This window comes from Narcine bancroftii, chromosome 2, assembly GCF_036971445.1.
Source record: "Narcine bancroftii isolate sNarBan1 chromosome 2, sNarBan1.hap1, whole genome shotgun sequence".
NCBI lineage: Eukaryota > Metazoa > Chordata > Chondrichthyes > Torpediniformes > Narcinidae > Narcine > Narcine bancroftii.
Window position 1 is genome coordinate 199,463,388 of NC_091470.1, and position 14,427 is coordinate 199,477,814.

The 14,427-nt window shown below is 45.2% G+C and overlaps 1 protein-coding gene across 1 annotated transcript in view; it reads left to right on the forward strand.

Annotated features, from left to right (window-relative positions):
* The window catches only part of dvl2 (dishevelled segment polarity protein 2), a 61,565-nt gene that overhangs the window by 23,903 nt on the left and 23,235 nt on the right, over nt 1-14,427 (forward strand). Inside the window, exons 3-7 of the mRNA XM_069920056.1 lie at nt 4,701-4,822; nt 6,965-7,071; nt 7,420-7,549; nt 10,276-10,366; nt 12,158-12,227. Of these exons, the coding sequence (XP_069776157.1) occupies nt 4,701-4,822; nt 6,965-7,071; nt 7,420-7,549; nt 10,276-10,366; nt 12,158-12,227 (520 nt within the window). The remainder of the gene's footprint in view (nt 1-4,700; nt 4,823-6,964; nt 7,072-7,419; nt 7,550-10,275; nt 10,367-12,157; nt 12,228-14,427) is intronic.

Genomic DNA, 14,427 nt, shown 5'->3' on the forward strand with positions numbered 1-14,427 from the left:
AATCTGAAATCTGCTGTCCTGAATGTCTACATTTAAAAATTTAAATCAATTTAAATGTAAACTGCAAGAAGTGCAAACAAACTGCATATTATTTATTACTAAATACTTATTTTCTGTATTGCGGTCAAAGTAAGAGTCCTTAAATGAATCTCTCAGTCTAATGGTTGAAGGGTAGCAGGTGTTCCTGAACAGATGAGTCTTGTGACACCTACACCTCATTCCTGATGGTGTGGAGCAGTGAGAACAGAGCGTGTGCTGGGTGGTGTGGATCCTTGATGATTGCTGCTGCCCTCCGAAAGCAGTATTCCATGCAGATGTTTCTTAAGGATGGAGTGTTTTGACTGTGATGACCTGGGCCATATCCACTACCTTTTGCAGGGCTTTCCATTCAGAAGTATTAGTATCCCCATACCAGACAGTGATGCAGCTGGTCAGCACACTTTCCACTCACATCTATTGAAATTTGCCACGGTTTGCCATGAAAGACCAAACCTCCTGAGAAATTAGAGATGTTGCGTGGTTTCTTCATGATGACATTCGTGTGTTGGGACCAGGAAACGTCCTCTAAGTTGGTGACTCCCAGGAATTTAAATTTGCAACATTAGTAATGGGATTACTAATCGATAGCTGATTCATGAGTCTAAAATAGAGTTGAAGATTTCAGAATGGTAGCTGGTCACTCTTGTCCTTGTCCACCTAAACTAGTTCCATGCCACCCTTTTTGTCGTATCCAGAGTGTCAAAATTCCACAGGGCCAAACTGATTTCAGCTTCTTAATGTAAAAGTAATGTAACAGTAAAACCCCAGTTGTCCAGAATTCAAGCAACCAACAAAAAAAAATCACAGGTGAAAAAATACAGGTTTAAAATTGGCGTGTCGTGTCGTTATTTCGCTATTCATGCAACAAGCAGTCTCAAGCAACCAGAAAATTCACTTGTCCATATCTACCAAACCCCATAGGTGCCGGGTACCAGGGGTTTTACTGAAAATTATGCTTTGATGTTAATTGTTAAGGATACATTGGATCCTTTCTCAGTGAATAACAGCTCATTTGTTACTTCCTTGCAATGCTCTATGCATCTCAGGCTAATTGTCACTGACCTTGCACTAGGTCACAATCTCAGGCAGCATATCCCTTGTGACGGGAAGGAGTTTGGTGCATTGGTCAAAGTATCCTCAGGTCCAATGGAGGCACATGGTTTAAAGGAGGGGACGCGGGAGATAGGTTGCTGTCATAGTCTATCTATGCAGCAACTTAATCCCTCATGCATTGAGTGTCTTGGCAGAGCCATGTACTAAAATGAATTTTTCAGCATTCAAGATTACTTTGTTGTCAAGTAATAAAGACAGCGCAATATTACGTTTTTTTGTCTGCTGCAGGGCAAACAAATTTGTCACCGGCAGAAATTACCTGAAGCGCTTTTTAAAAAAAAAATTTTCACACTATGAACCACATCAATCAAAATACATACAAACATTTCCCTCTTAAATAGCGCCACCACTGTTGTTAGAGTAGTTCCGGCAGTGCCACCATCTTCATTAAGCCTCATTGTTAACTTTTATCTGTTCATAGACAGTGGCATTACCTTCCCTCCCCCCTACCTTCCCTCCCCCCTACCTTCCCTCCCCCCTACCTTCCCTCCCCCCCTACCTTCCCTCCCCCCCTACCTTCCCTCCCCCCTACCTTCCCTCCCCCCCTTCCCACCCCCCTCCAAACTCATTAAACGTTCAACATATACAATGCAATAAAACCATTAAACAATGTCATCACACAATGAAAATAAACAAGAAAATTGTGTCATCTACTTTTACGCACTGGAACCAGAAGCGCTTCTTAAGGTCAGAGAAAGAAGCCTCCAGTGCTGCCGCAGTCCCGGTAGCCACACACAGACCAGTCCAAACCATCAGCAGCCCAAGCTCCAGATCCAAACTCTGACACGATCAGGAAACCTTTCTCGCATACCTGGTATCCCTTCAGCCAGTCTTGAGCCTATGTCCAGCAGGTCCACAGCCCAGAGTGAATCCCTTGCAGCAACCCACAGGCTGCGCGGGTTCCTCACCTGGAGTCACCAACAGCCCTGCTGCCTGTGCAAAAACCCTCACTGATCTGCCGCCATGGTCACCATCTCATGGATCATCTCCTTCTCCCTGTTTTGTGGTGCCCTGCGCCAATCTTCTGATTCCTGAGAGTCTGCAACCCCTCGTGGCTGCTGCCAATCATAGGTGCCATCATCTTGGTGTAGACCCCGCAGTTACCGAATTTTTAAATAAAATCACTGTTGGCTCCATATATAGGCTGTTTAAAGCCTGTGTGTAGCTGACGGCAATCGAACTGGGCGGTTGGACCCCACAGGAACGCTATGTCTCTGCTCCTTGCTCTCTGCGGGTCTGTACCAGCGCCACCACTGTTGTTAGAGTAGTTCCGGCAGTGCCACCATCTTCATTAAGCCTCATTGTTAACTTTTATCTGTTCATAGAGAAGAAGATGTTTCATTCTTCGAGGGGTTAAATCAGCAGGGCCCATTATTAGTCGTCCTGGCTGAGTGCCTGTGCAAGTTGCTTCCTTTGGGATGGTAATAAGGAAATAATCATCTCTCAGATGGGAAACAGCTGTTGCCGAACAGAAGGCTTGCATGGTGTTGCCATCTATTGTAATAGTTTAGACCAGCCGGCAGAGTTATTCCAGGAAGCCCATTGCTCAGAATTGTCATGTGCATGTGTTGCTGTGGGAGTACTTTTGATTTCAGTAACTGCTCTTTATGGAAAGGCAGAGGTCCTGGCTGTCAGTGGGAAGAAGGCCTAGTTACTGCAGCTGTTGACGGAGTGTGACCTGCATCACAGCTCCTGGAATACACTGGCCCTGCCTGGTGCCAATCTAGACATGGATGCTGTAGATGTGAAATAAAAGCTGGAGAATCTGGACATTCAGCAGAATAGGCAGTATCTGTGGAGAGGGAAACCTTTCACATCTCTGATTCTTTTCATGTTATTTTATTTTTTTAAAGACACACAGCACAGTAATGGGTCCTTTCAGCCTATGAGCCCGTGCCACCCAAATACACTCAATTAACCTACAACTCCTGTACATTTTGAACAGTGGGAGAAAACTGGAGCACCATGTAGACATGGGGAGAACGTATAAACTCCTTACAGACAGTGTGGTCATCACATACACCCTGAGATTCTTTTTTCTGCGGGTGAGGCAGAATTACCACATATTCGTAGTAAGAAAAAACACTTGTAAACAAATAAAAAAGTAAACAAACTGCCATACAGAGAGAGAGAAAATCAATAAGGTGCACAAGTTAAAAGTCCTTAACTAAGTCCCTGATTGAGTTTGTCGTTGAGGAGTCTGATGGTGGAGGGGGAGCAGCTGTTCCTGAACCTGATGGTGCGAGTCTTGAGGCACCAAGACCTCTATCCTCGTGGCAGCAACAAGAACCGAGCGTGTGCTGGGTGGTGTGGATCCATAATAATCGCTGCTGCTCTCCGATGGCAGCACTCCCTGTAGATGTTGATGGTGGGGGAGGGTTTTGCCTGTGATGTACAGGGCTGTGTCCACTACCTTTTGCAGGGCTTTATGCTCAGGGTAATTGGTGCCCCCCATACCAGAAGTGAAGTACAAGTCATCACACCAGGTACAGATACGATGTACACCTGAATGCATTTCTCAAAGACTGCAGCATCTATTCATGCCATATCCTTGCCTCTCAGTGGAGACTGTCCATCAGTTCAAGTTTAGTTATCTGATTGTACTAATACAACCTGATGAAACAGCATTCTTCAGTCCACAGTACAAACCAACAAAACACGCATATAGACATACGTGTATTTAAGATAAATATGAATAAATACTGGAGTCTCGGGATGGTTTAGTGTGAACAGCTCATTAGTCGTTCAGCAGTCTCATTGCCTGTGGGAAAGAGCAGTTCCTCAGCCTGGTGGTTCTGACTCTTTTCTATCTCCCAACGGGGGTGGCTGGAAGATGCTGTGTGCCGAGCATTAGGAGTCCACACTGAGCTTACGACGATCCCGGTAAATCACTTCGATTGGGAGGGGGGGAAAGGCCTCAGTGATATTTTGAAGCCAGTTGACGCATGTAAGCCAGTGGAGGAGATTTACTAGGATACTGCCATGGTGGTAGTTAATTAAACGAGGTTGACTCAGCTCTTGTGACTTTATGGAGGAGGCTGAGGGGGATTTAGTGCAGGTGTTAAATAAAAATACTGAGATGGCAAAGATGAAGAGAATAACCAAGAGTAGATTTAAGGTGAAAGGTTAATGGAAAGATGTTTTCATCCCAAGCAGTGAACCTCTGCAAAGACAGGGAAGAACGGATAGGACGGTGGCTTGCCTAGGACTTGGACGTCAATCAGGGATGTTAGATTTGGCTGGTCAGCACATTTTTGATTGCTGGACGAGTCGGACTGAATCATGTCCCCATGGTTCGAAGTACAGATTAGAAATGGTCCCTGGATACCAAGCAGCTTTCACTTTTCTGTGTCCCTTTTTGTCAATGACTAACCATGTGTAGCCTTGGTGCCTGTGGGGACCATTGCCAGTTTTCTTGAGGAATGTAACCAGGCAGCTGCTACCATAACTAACCTTAATTCCTGTGTGTTTCTGCATTTGACCAAGCCTATACTACCTTCATGTCTGCCCAACATTTACCACTTATCATTTTATCATTTTTCTCACAGTTGGTGTCTGCTGAAGGGTCACAGTCAGAACCAGTTCCTCACCCGGTGAGCAGTGTGGCTGACGTGCCCCCACCGATAGAACGAACAGGAGGAATTGGAGATTCAAGGCCCCCATCCTTTCAGTGAGTGACATTGTCAGTGTTAAAACATGGTTCTGAGGTAGAATGTCTGAGCATTGCACAAGATTCAGCACTGAGAAGGAATTAATCTGTGAGGGGATCAACTGAAACTTTGTGGACCAGAAGATTTGAAGTGTACGATTGCTGGGCAACATATCTGATTTCCTAACGTGTTGTTTTTTTATAGCTTTTTTAGTAAAGTGCAATGGATTTGTAATGTGTTCCATTGTAATTGCAAATAAGGAACTCGCTGGCTTGGATCCTATATGGGGAGGGTGAACAGTGTGAGAGCAGAGGGCGGTAGTTACTGGTCTCCCACTAGGGGTAGTTTATGATGAACTGTCATTGAAGCAGACCATCTATCCACTGGAACCATGCAACAGAATTGCAGATAGAGTAACTGAGCTCAATGGTCGAAGAACCTATTGGTTTGGATACAATAAACTGGCTGAAGGTGTGAGCACAGAGCACCCAGATTCTACAGGATGAGGCTTCACTCAAAGGTTCCTTTTATTGCAATACAGGTACACGATCCTTTATCCGGACATCTAAAATCTGGAAAGCTTCAAAATCCGGTAAGTGGGGAAAGAGGCAGCCGAGCAGCCGGCGCTTTGGGGAGGCGACCAAGGGACCGGTACTTGGGGGAGGCAGCCGAGGGACCAGCGCTTGGGGGAGATGGCCGGGCGACTGGATGGGGATGGATACGGCAGCATAATTCGGGTGGGCTTTCCGAAATCAGAAAATATCCGAAATTCGGAACACACTGTCCCCCAAGGATTCTGGATAAAGGATCGTGTACCTGTAATACATTTAAAATGTAATATCCAGGAACAGTAAAGCCCCCAGAAAGAGGTTCAATGTTGGAAACTTGCAGTCAGACGAAGTGAGAGGAAACTTCCAGGGAAACCTCAAAGCAAAGCTCGAGGATGCAATCCGCCTCACGGACTCGTCCCCTGAAACCCTCTGGGATCAGCTGAAGACTACCATACTGCATGATGTACTTCAACTTTTGTCTGCTGTAAGCCAAAGAGTCGCCATGAGCATTGCCCAGCACCCCTAACAATAGGAAAAAGAGAATCCCTTCAGAGTCACTGTCTGTGGAGTCACCTCCAGCGCTCCCGCAGCCACACAGACTCCAGTTCAAAGCGTTGCAACCCCACATTATCAGGAAGCCTTCAGCAGTCGAGATCCTTTGGGAGCCCTTCCTGCCCTCAGCAACCTCTCGGATCCTAGCTCTGATAACTGGTTCACGTGACCCAGACCGCAGCAGCCCGCAGCCTATGTGAGTCCTTTGACCACAAGTCGCCAACTGGCTGCAACTTTTGTGGATCCTTCAGCTGCTCAACCCCTGCCTGGTCCACTGCTGTGGTCACCATCCTGCAGGGTTGTCTCTAATGCTTCTGCTTCTCAAGGGGGTATTCTCCCCATTTCTGGTGCTCTGTTGTCGTGCTTTTCCCTCGCGGTCAAGGGTGATGGTCTTTGTTCCATTGATCTATTTATAGGCTCTCAAGTGGCTTTTGAATCCAATCTTGGAAAGTGGCCCACAGAGCGAAGATGCCTGTGTGTGTATTGGTTTAATGTGCACTTAAATGTTGCTCTCCAAGAAGCATTCGATACTTCACAAATCAACTAACTAATTCCAATAGCACGAAAACCACGGCAGTCAGCATCCTTCATCTGCCTTCATAACCATTGAATTTGAAGTATCTTCATCCGCCTGTTCCACTGTTGGGGTCTTAGTTGGATTGCTCTATGTCAGGGACCTTACTGCCGTGGGTGACCCTACCAGGAGCATAGCTCCAGACGGTATCGCTCTTGAGATCTCAGGGCCTCATAAGCTTCTTCACCATGACAGGATGACAATCCACGGAGAAGAGTGACTCAGTATCATTAGTTGGGTGGAGTACGTGCTCAGTGTCCTCCTCAAAAGTGACAACTCACTGCAGCTGAACATGGGTCACCAAAATGGTCATTAAAATGCTTATTAAAAAAAAGTTATAGATTGTTACAAACATGCAGCTGAATACAGAGACAAGAAGAAATGATAGGTTTTGAATGTTAGATGTTTTAGAGCTCCATCTTTGTGCATCCTAGTCCTATGTGACTTCTCCTTAAACCAGTGTGATGTTTCTCCTGCTCTTTCAGTGCAAACATCACAGGGAGTCGGGAAAATTTGGACAATGAGACTGAGACGGAGTCTGTGGTCCTGTCACGGAGGGAGAAACCTCGGCGCAGAGAGAGCATGGAACATGGTAAGTGCAAAGTGGGGGGGGGATTGTGCAACCAAAATTGTCATTGAGGAAAGAGGCATCCCAGAAAGTCTTAAGCCGTGAGCACAGAGAAACAGCCAAGTGCCTGGATAGGGATTGGGCAACACTTTCCATTTTAAGGCACCTTAATGGCCAGTTTTACTACAGATTTCAATACAGATTCTCAGGGTTTCGGCGTGAAATGTCAACCCTCCTTTTTCTTCCACTGACGCTGCTTGACCCTGCTGAGCTCCTCCAGCAGATTGTGGCTTAAGATTTTTGCAGTCTCCTGTGCATCCACTATTTCGGAGTGTCTGTGTTGCAGTTGAGATGTGTTCTGCCTCCTCCCAGGTCCCAGAGTTAATGGACACCCAAAGATGGAGCGCCATCTTGCAGGCTACGAGAGTTCGTCTACGCTCCTGAGTAGTGAGCTCGAAACAACCAGCTTCTGTGACTCAGATGAAGACGATGCAGCCAGCAGGTAATCCTTTCCGGCTTCCTGAATAGTTTCCTCTTGAAGTCCTCGGAACTTCCTTGTATTCTGCTGAGGATCTGAAGGAGCCATGTTCTGAGCAGTAGCCTGTCTCTCAGCTCATATTTGTATGTGTACTCTTGCCAGTTTGTCTCCATTGTGTTGTTACTGTGGCAATCACAACTTTCCCAGCCATTATCAACTTGACCCTGCAAACCTCCACAGATCCTCCTCACATACTCAGTGTCTGATCTTCCACACAGTCTGCTATCTAAATTCACCTGCTGTAGCACCAAGACTCCTAGGGGCTTGTTCTTTGAAGTGCAGCATCCATTTATCCCCACCCCTCCATCTCTCATATCTTCTCCCTTGGTGTCATTATGGCTAGCTTATGTCTGGATTTCAAGACCACAACCATTATCCCAGTACTAAAGAGAGTGACAGTAACAGGCCTCATTGAGTCCTTCCCATTTCCACTGACCTCCATCATTATGAAATGCTTTGAACATCTGATGATGAATCACATCAAAGGACATCTCCCAGAGACATTCTCTGCAGAGGGAACCATTCCACTGATGATGGTCTACCCTGTCCTGACCCAAGTGGAGAATGATTCCTCATGCGCAAGACTGCTGTTCATCGACTTCAGCTTAGCATTTAATATGACCATTCCCCAGAGGCTTGTGGAGAAGCTGTCCTAGCTAGGACTTCATACCCCTCTCTGTAACTGGATTCTGGACCACATATTGTCCAGGTCGGCAGCAGAATATTGAGCACCGACGTGCTGAACACAGGTGCATCTCGTGGCTGTGTGCTCAGCCCACTCCTATTCACACGACTGACCCACCACTGCATCACCGGATCTAGCTTCAACAGTCATCAAGTTTGCAGATGACACACTAGTTGGCCTCATCAGCAACAACAATGAGTCGCACTGAGGTGGGAAATCTTGTGAAATGGCGCAACCCAAGACTCAATGTGGACAAGACAAAAGAGATGATCGTGGACTTCAGGAGGACCAGAGACCACGATACATCAGTAACTCTGTAGTGGAGAGAATGGAGAATACCAAGTTCCTCAGTGATCTATCTTGGACACACAACATTTCCTCACTTGTCAGGAAAATGCAACAGCGACTGCACTTACCATTCATCATTCCTTCAACTTCCGGCAAGAGCTCCATCGAGAGCGTCTTGGCCGGCTGCATCACAGTATGGTACAGTTGCTGCAGAGCATTGGATCGGAGATCATTCCACAGGACTATAATAGCATGAGGGCAGATCACTGGGGTCTCCGTTTCTACTCTCCCTCCATCCCCTACACCTCGTGCACAGCATCTTGTCAGCTGCTCACGTGGGGAAAGAGATATAGGGGTATCAGAGCCAGCACCACCAGGCTGAGGAACAATTTCTTCCCACGAGCAGTGAACCTGCTTAACGACTGATGAACTGCTCACATTAAGCCTCCGAGTATCTATTTATTTAACATATTCCATATGTATCCTTTATTCGTATGAGGGTTATGTCTGTAGACGTTAGCATCTTTTTGTATCGAGGACCGAAGAACACTGTTTCATCGAGTTGTAATTGTACAATTTCCTTTTGCCTCTGAGATTCCTTGACATGGAAGGTATTTGGTGGGCAGTAGACCCTGTTTCTGCACTGTGCTTCTATCCATCCTACATCTACCAAGCTGAAGCAGTCGTGGAAATTAAACATAGAAGCAGGCCCTTTGGCCCATCGTTCGTGCCTTCCATTCACTGGCCCCCAGAGAAAGTTGTATGACTTCATGAGGTCATCTCTCATCTTTCTAAACTCTAGCCAAGCTAGAGATTAGAAAGATGGTCTGGCCCCCTTAAGACTGCTCAAAGTTTATGGGCCCCCTTCCCTGTGAAGCAGTCAAGTTTAGTTGGTTTCTTCCATTTCTCCTCTCCTACTGACTGCATAAATCTATATTCTGATTTCAGTCCCTGGCCCCCTTTAAATATGCTATGGCCCATGTTGAGAATGTCGTATCTTACCATTCAACAATTCCTATCCAAGGAACCAACCAAAAATCGGGTGTTTTTGTATGATCTGTATAAAAGTTGACCAATCCTCACCCCTCCATTTTTGGTCCTGACCGCCTGCCCACCAGAGTTCCTGACCGTGGATCCTCACTCCTGATTGAACTCCTGATGCCTCTGCCACCCACCCATCCAAGTTCCCGACATTCCGACCGAGGACTTACCAGCCAGTCCCAGCCATCTGAGTTCCTGACGCCTTGTACTACGCAGGTACTTACAAAAGTCAAAAATTTGATCCATTTAAGCGTCAAACCCCCTCCAGTCCTTTGGCCCATAAAAGTGCTCCAAAAAATTTGACAATCACATGAATATATCTGTTAGGTCCTTCTCTTGGTAAATATACCAAAGCAATCCTCCAGGAGTTGTTTGACCAAGGCTCTGTGCATATTATAGAAAGACATCTTTTCCCTTTACTCGAAGAGAAGCTGATGCAGAGATGAAGGATTGATCATCATGTACGAGTTGTAAATGTAGATGTAAATAGGAAGAGCTGAATGAGAGAACTTGGGCTATAAACCAGAGAGTTGTACTTGAGCAACACAGAGGATTTAAGAGGTGGGGGTGGGGGGAATAGAGGAGATGGGGAGAGACGATGTCACAGAAACTTCAAGTTCCTAGACTTGTTTACTCATGCTGCAAACCAAACTTTGGTCTTGTCTTGTCTCCCTAGGTTCAGCAGCTCCACAGAACAGAGTAACACTTCCCGGATCCTGAAACGTCACCGGCGCAGACGAAAGCAGCGGCCCCCACGCCTTGAGCGAGTAAGAATGACGTACTTTCCAAAAATTGGCATCTGGAGCCCAAAGTAGAAATGAGTGTTGTTGCTCCAACACATTCCATAAAACATTATACCATTACCATGCAGAAAACAGCCCTTCGAGTCTGTTCCAAACAATTATTGTGCCTAGTCCACTGACCTGCACCCAGCCCATAGCCCTCCATACCCTCCCATCTATGTACCTGACCAAATTCTTTTGAAATGTCAAAATTGAGTCTGCATTCACCTCTTCAGCTGGCAGCTCATTCCACACCCCCTCCACTCTGTGTGAAGACATATCCCCTAATGTTCCCTTTCACCCTTAACCCATGTCCTCTGGTTTATCTCATCTAACCCCAGTGGAAAAAGCCGACTTGCATTTATCTATACCCTTCATAATTTTGTATGACTCTATCAAATCTCCCATCATTCTTCCACGCTCTAGGGAATAAAGTCCTAACCTGTTTAACCTTTCCCTGTAACTCAGTTCCTCAAGTCCATGCAAAATCCTAGTAAATCTCTTTTAATCTTATTGGTATCTTTCCTGTAGTTAGGTGACTAAAATTGCACACAATACTCCAAATTTGGCCTCACCAATGTCTTATACAACATTACCATAATATTCCAAATCCTTCACTCACTATCTCCACTATATTTTATGAAGGCCAATGTGCCAAAAGCTCTCTTTACAAACCTATCTACCTGTGACGCCACTTTCAGGGAATTGGCTACATGTATTCCCAAATCCCCCTGTTCTACCGCATTCTTCAGTGCCCTACCATTTACTGTGTATGTCCTACCTTGGTTTGTCCTTCCAAAGTGCAACACTTCACACTTGTCTGCATTAAATTCCACCTGCCATTTTTTAAGCCCACTTTTCCAACTGGTTCAGATCCCCCTGCAAGCTTGGAAAGTCTTTCTTGCTGTCATCGCCTCCAATTTTAGTGTCATCTGCAAACCTTCTGATCCAATTTACATTATCATCCAGATCAAACAACAATGGTCCCGGTACCGATGCCTGAGGCACACCACTCTGAGAAACAATCGTCCACCACCACTCTCTGGCTTCTCTTGCATACCCAGTGTCAAATCCATTCACCTTGATCTTTCCTGGAAAGTTGCAGTTCCTCACCAGTTTGTCCCCTTCCCAAATAGCAGTTGGTCAAGTGAAATCCAGATTTTGCTGTTGTCAAGCCCATAACCAGCTGATGCAGAAGATCATTGATCTTGATTCAGTTGCCTTCTCATGACTTATTTGTACAGAACAGGAGGAGCTCATTAGGTTCATTCAAGTTCCCTGTTGTAGTCCTGTTCACTTTCTGTTTCCTCAGAGCTCTGCAAATTGAGCTTCTAATATTTAGCTCTGAATATTCTGCACTGTCCAAATAATTTTTCTCTCCCTTGGGTTTTAATCAGTTCTGTTAATCTGTGTCCACCAATTATGAATCCTCCTCTGAGTGCAAAAGTATCTCCTTATTTTGAAAGCTGAGAAGATTTGAATAATTCTCTGAATTTTCGTGGTTTGTCCCTGCTTTTCCTTTCCCAGTGGTTTTGGTTTGAAGTGAGGTAATTTCCTGCTCTGGAGTGTTTATCATTATTCACTCTATCACTGGTGGAAAATGCATACAATTGCCGACAGAGAATAGGATCAGGCTTGAGTGTGATGTTGCGCAGCGTCATTTGACTGTGGGATTGTTGCTGGGGGTGGTGTCAGTGAGGTTCAGCAGCCCGTTTGTGTTGCCCGTTTGTATTGCCCTATCACTGATGTGGCTCCTCTGGTCTTGAACCTACACAGGCATCTTCATTCAGCAGCGTCACTGATTCCACAATGTCCTTGAACATCATCACCGTCACGTTAAACATGGGTAAGTGGGTTACTGCTGTGGACTCTCTTGCTTTTATCACAAAATACACAAAATAAGGCAGAAGGTACAGAACCCTGGAGACCAACACCTTCAGGTTGAAGAACAATTCTCTCTGACATGTCTCTGGCTCTTGAACCTCCCCTTGCTACACTAATCAGGGAGTGCTCCGACACCACAAGAGGGTTGTTTTTTTAGACGTATCGCATAGCAACAGGCCCTTCCGGCCAATGAGCCTGCATCACCCGAATACCCCAGTTAATCCACAACCCCCATATGTTTTGAAGGTTGGGAGGAAACCGGAGCACCTGGTGTAGACACAAGGAGAGCATACAAACTCCTGACAGATAATATGGAATTTGAACCCTGGTCACTGGAAGCACTAGAATAACTGAAAATGATTTTTTTTATATTTATTATCTCTTTGTAATTCAATAGTAGTTTTTTTTTAACAAAGTACCTGTTCAGCTCCTCATCTGTCTTAAATCTTCTAGCTCTCTCCTCTGACTTCCCCAGCCCTCCTTTATCCCCCCATCCCCTCTCACCCTCTCCATTCAGAGCTATCCCCTCCACCTGTTACAGATTTTTTTCTTTTGCACATTCCCCCCACCCCAATCTCTTGCCTCTGGCCCTATGCTCCACCTCCTGCCCCTTCACTTTCCACCTTTCACCTTCCCTGCTTCTTCCTTGTCTGCTGCTTTCATAATTTTATGTTCTACATAGGCACAGGCAGACACAGGCACATACACGTTTAAAAGACTATTAGACCAGCACAGGGATACAAGAAAAATGGAGGACTATGGGCATGAGATAGGGAAGTTTAGAATTTTCATTATGTTTGTATAGATTGGCATAACATTGTGTGCTGAAGGGCCTGACCTGTGCTCTAATGTTCTGTGATGTTTTAGTTTTCTTGTTTAAGAATGGATGTGCTTGTCTTGGAAGCAATGCAGAGAAGGTCTGCTAGCTTAACCTGCAGGGAACAGGGTTGCTAGGGCATAGATGGAGTCTTTCTCAAGAATGAAGTCTGATGGGGGGAGTCACGTGATGGAGTAGTGGCCGGACGGTGAACTCCAGCCCTCTCCAGAAAAGTAAAAAAAAAACAAAGAAAAACACAAAGGCACAGAAATAAAAGTTAAAGAAAAGTGAATATAAAGGTGGAAAGAAGATGGCGACAAAAAAAGAAAAATCGAAATCAACGGTAAGAAGAGAGGAAGAGAAGTCAACGGAGGAAGAAGGAGAAGGCCTTACCTATTCGAAGAGGCCCGCGGTGGAGAGAGAAACCCGCTCGCTCAGGTCGGTAGAAATTCGACTACAAAAATGGCTCTCTGAGCCGAGTAAAAGTGCGCAACCGCGCATGAAAAAAAACACACCGACGGGAGGGGTGACCAGCTGGGGAGTCGATCTCCACAGCCGGCAACGACAGCTGCAGAACACCTGCAGCAAGAAGAGAACACAGAAGACAATGAAAACAAGAAAGAAGAGAAGAAAAGGGCAACAAAGAAACAACAGATGGCCAACCCAGAGGAAGAAGAGGAGGAAGAGGAAGAGTACAGTGAAATAGAAGAAGGGAAAGGCAAGATAAAGGATATACTTTCTCTTATTAAAGAATACATGGAGTCATTTAAAGAATGGCAAACACAGGAATTTAATGATTTAAGAAGAAGAATAAACAACACAGAAGAGAAAATGAATAAAATAGATATGACCTTAACAGAAATGGGAAAGAAAATGGACAAGATGGAAGAGCGGGAAGTAGAAGTAGAAATGGAGGTAGAGGACTTAAAAAAGAAATTAGAGGAATCTAATAAAAAAGTTATAGAGACACAAGAACTGTTAGCTCAGAAAATAGATATAATGGAAAATTATAACAGAAGAAATAACATAAAGATAGTGGGCCTTAAGGAAGATGAAGAAGGCAAGAATATGAGAGAGTTTATAAAAGATTGGATCCCTAGGATCCTAGGATGTCCAGAACTACAGCAAGAAATGGAAATAGAAACGGCACATAGAGCATTGGCCTTTAAACCACAACCACAACAAAAACCAAGATCTATTTTAGTAAAATTCCTAAGATATACTACAAGAGAAAAGGTACTGGAGAAGACAATGGAAAAAGTAAGAGAGGGCAACAAGCCACTGGAGTACAAAGGGCAAAAAATCTTCATTTATCCAGATATAAGTTTTGAACTCCTAAAGAAGA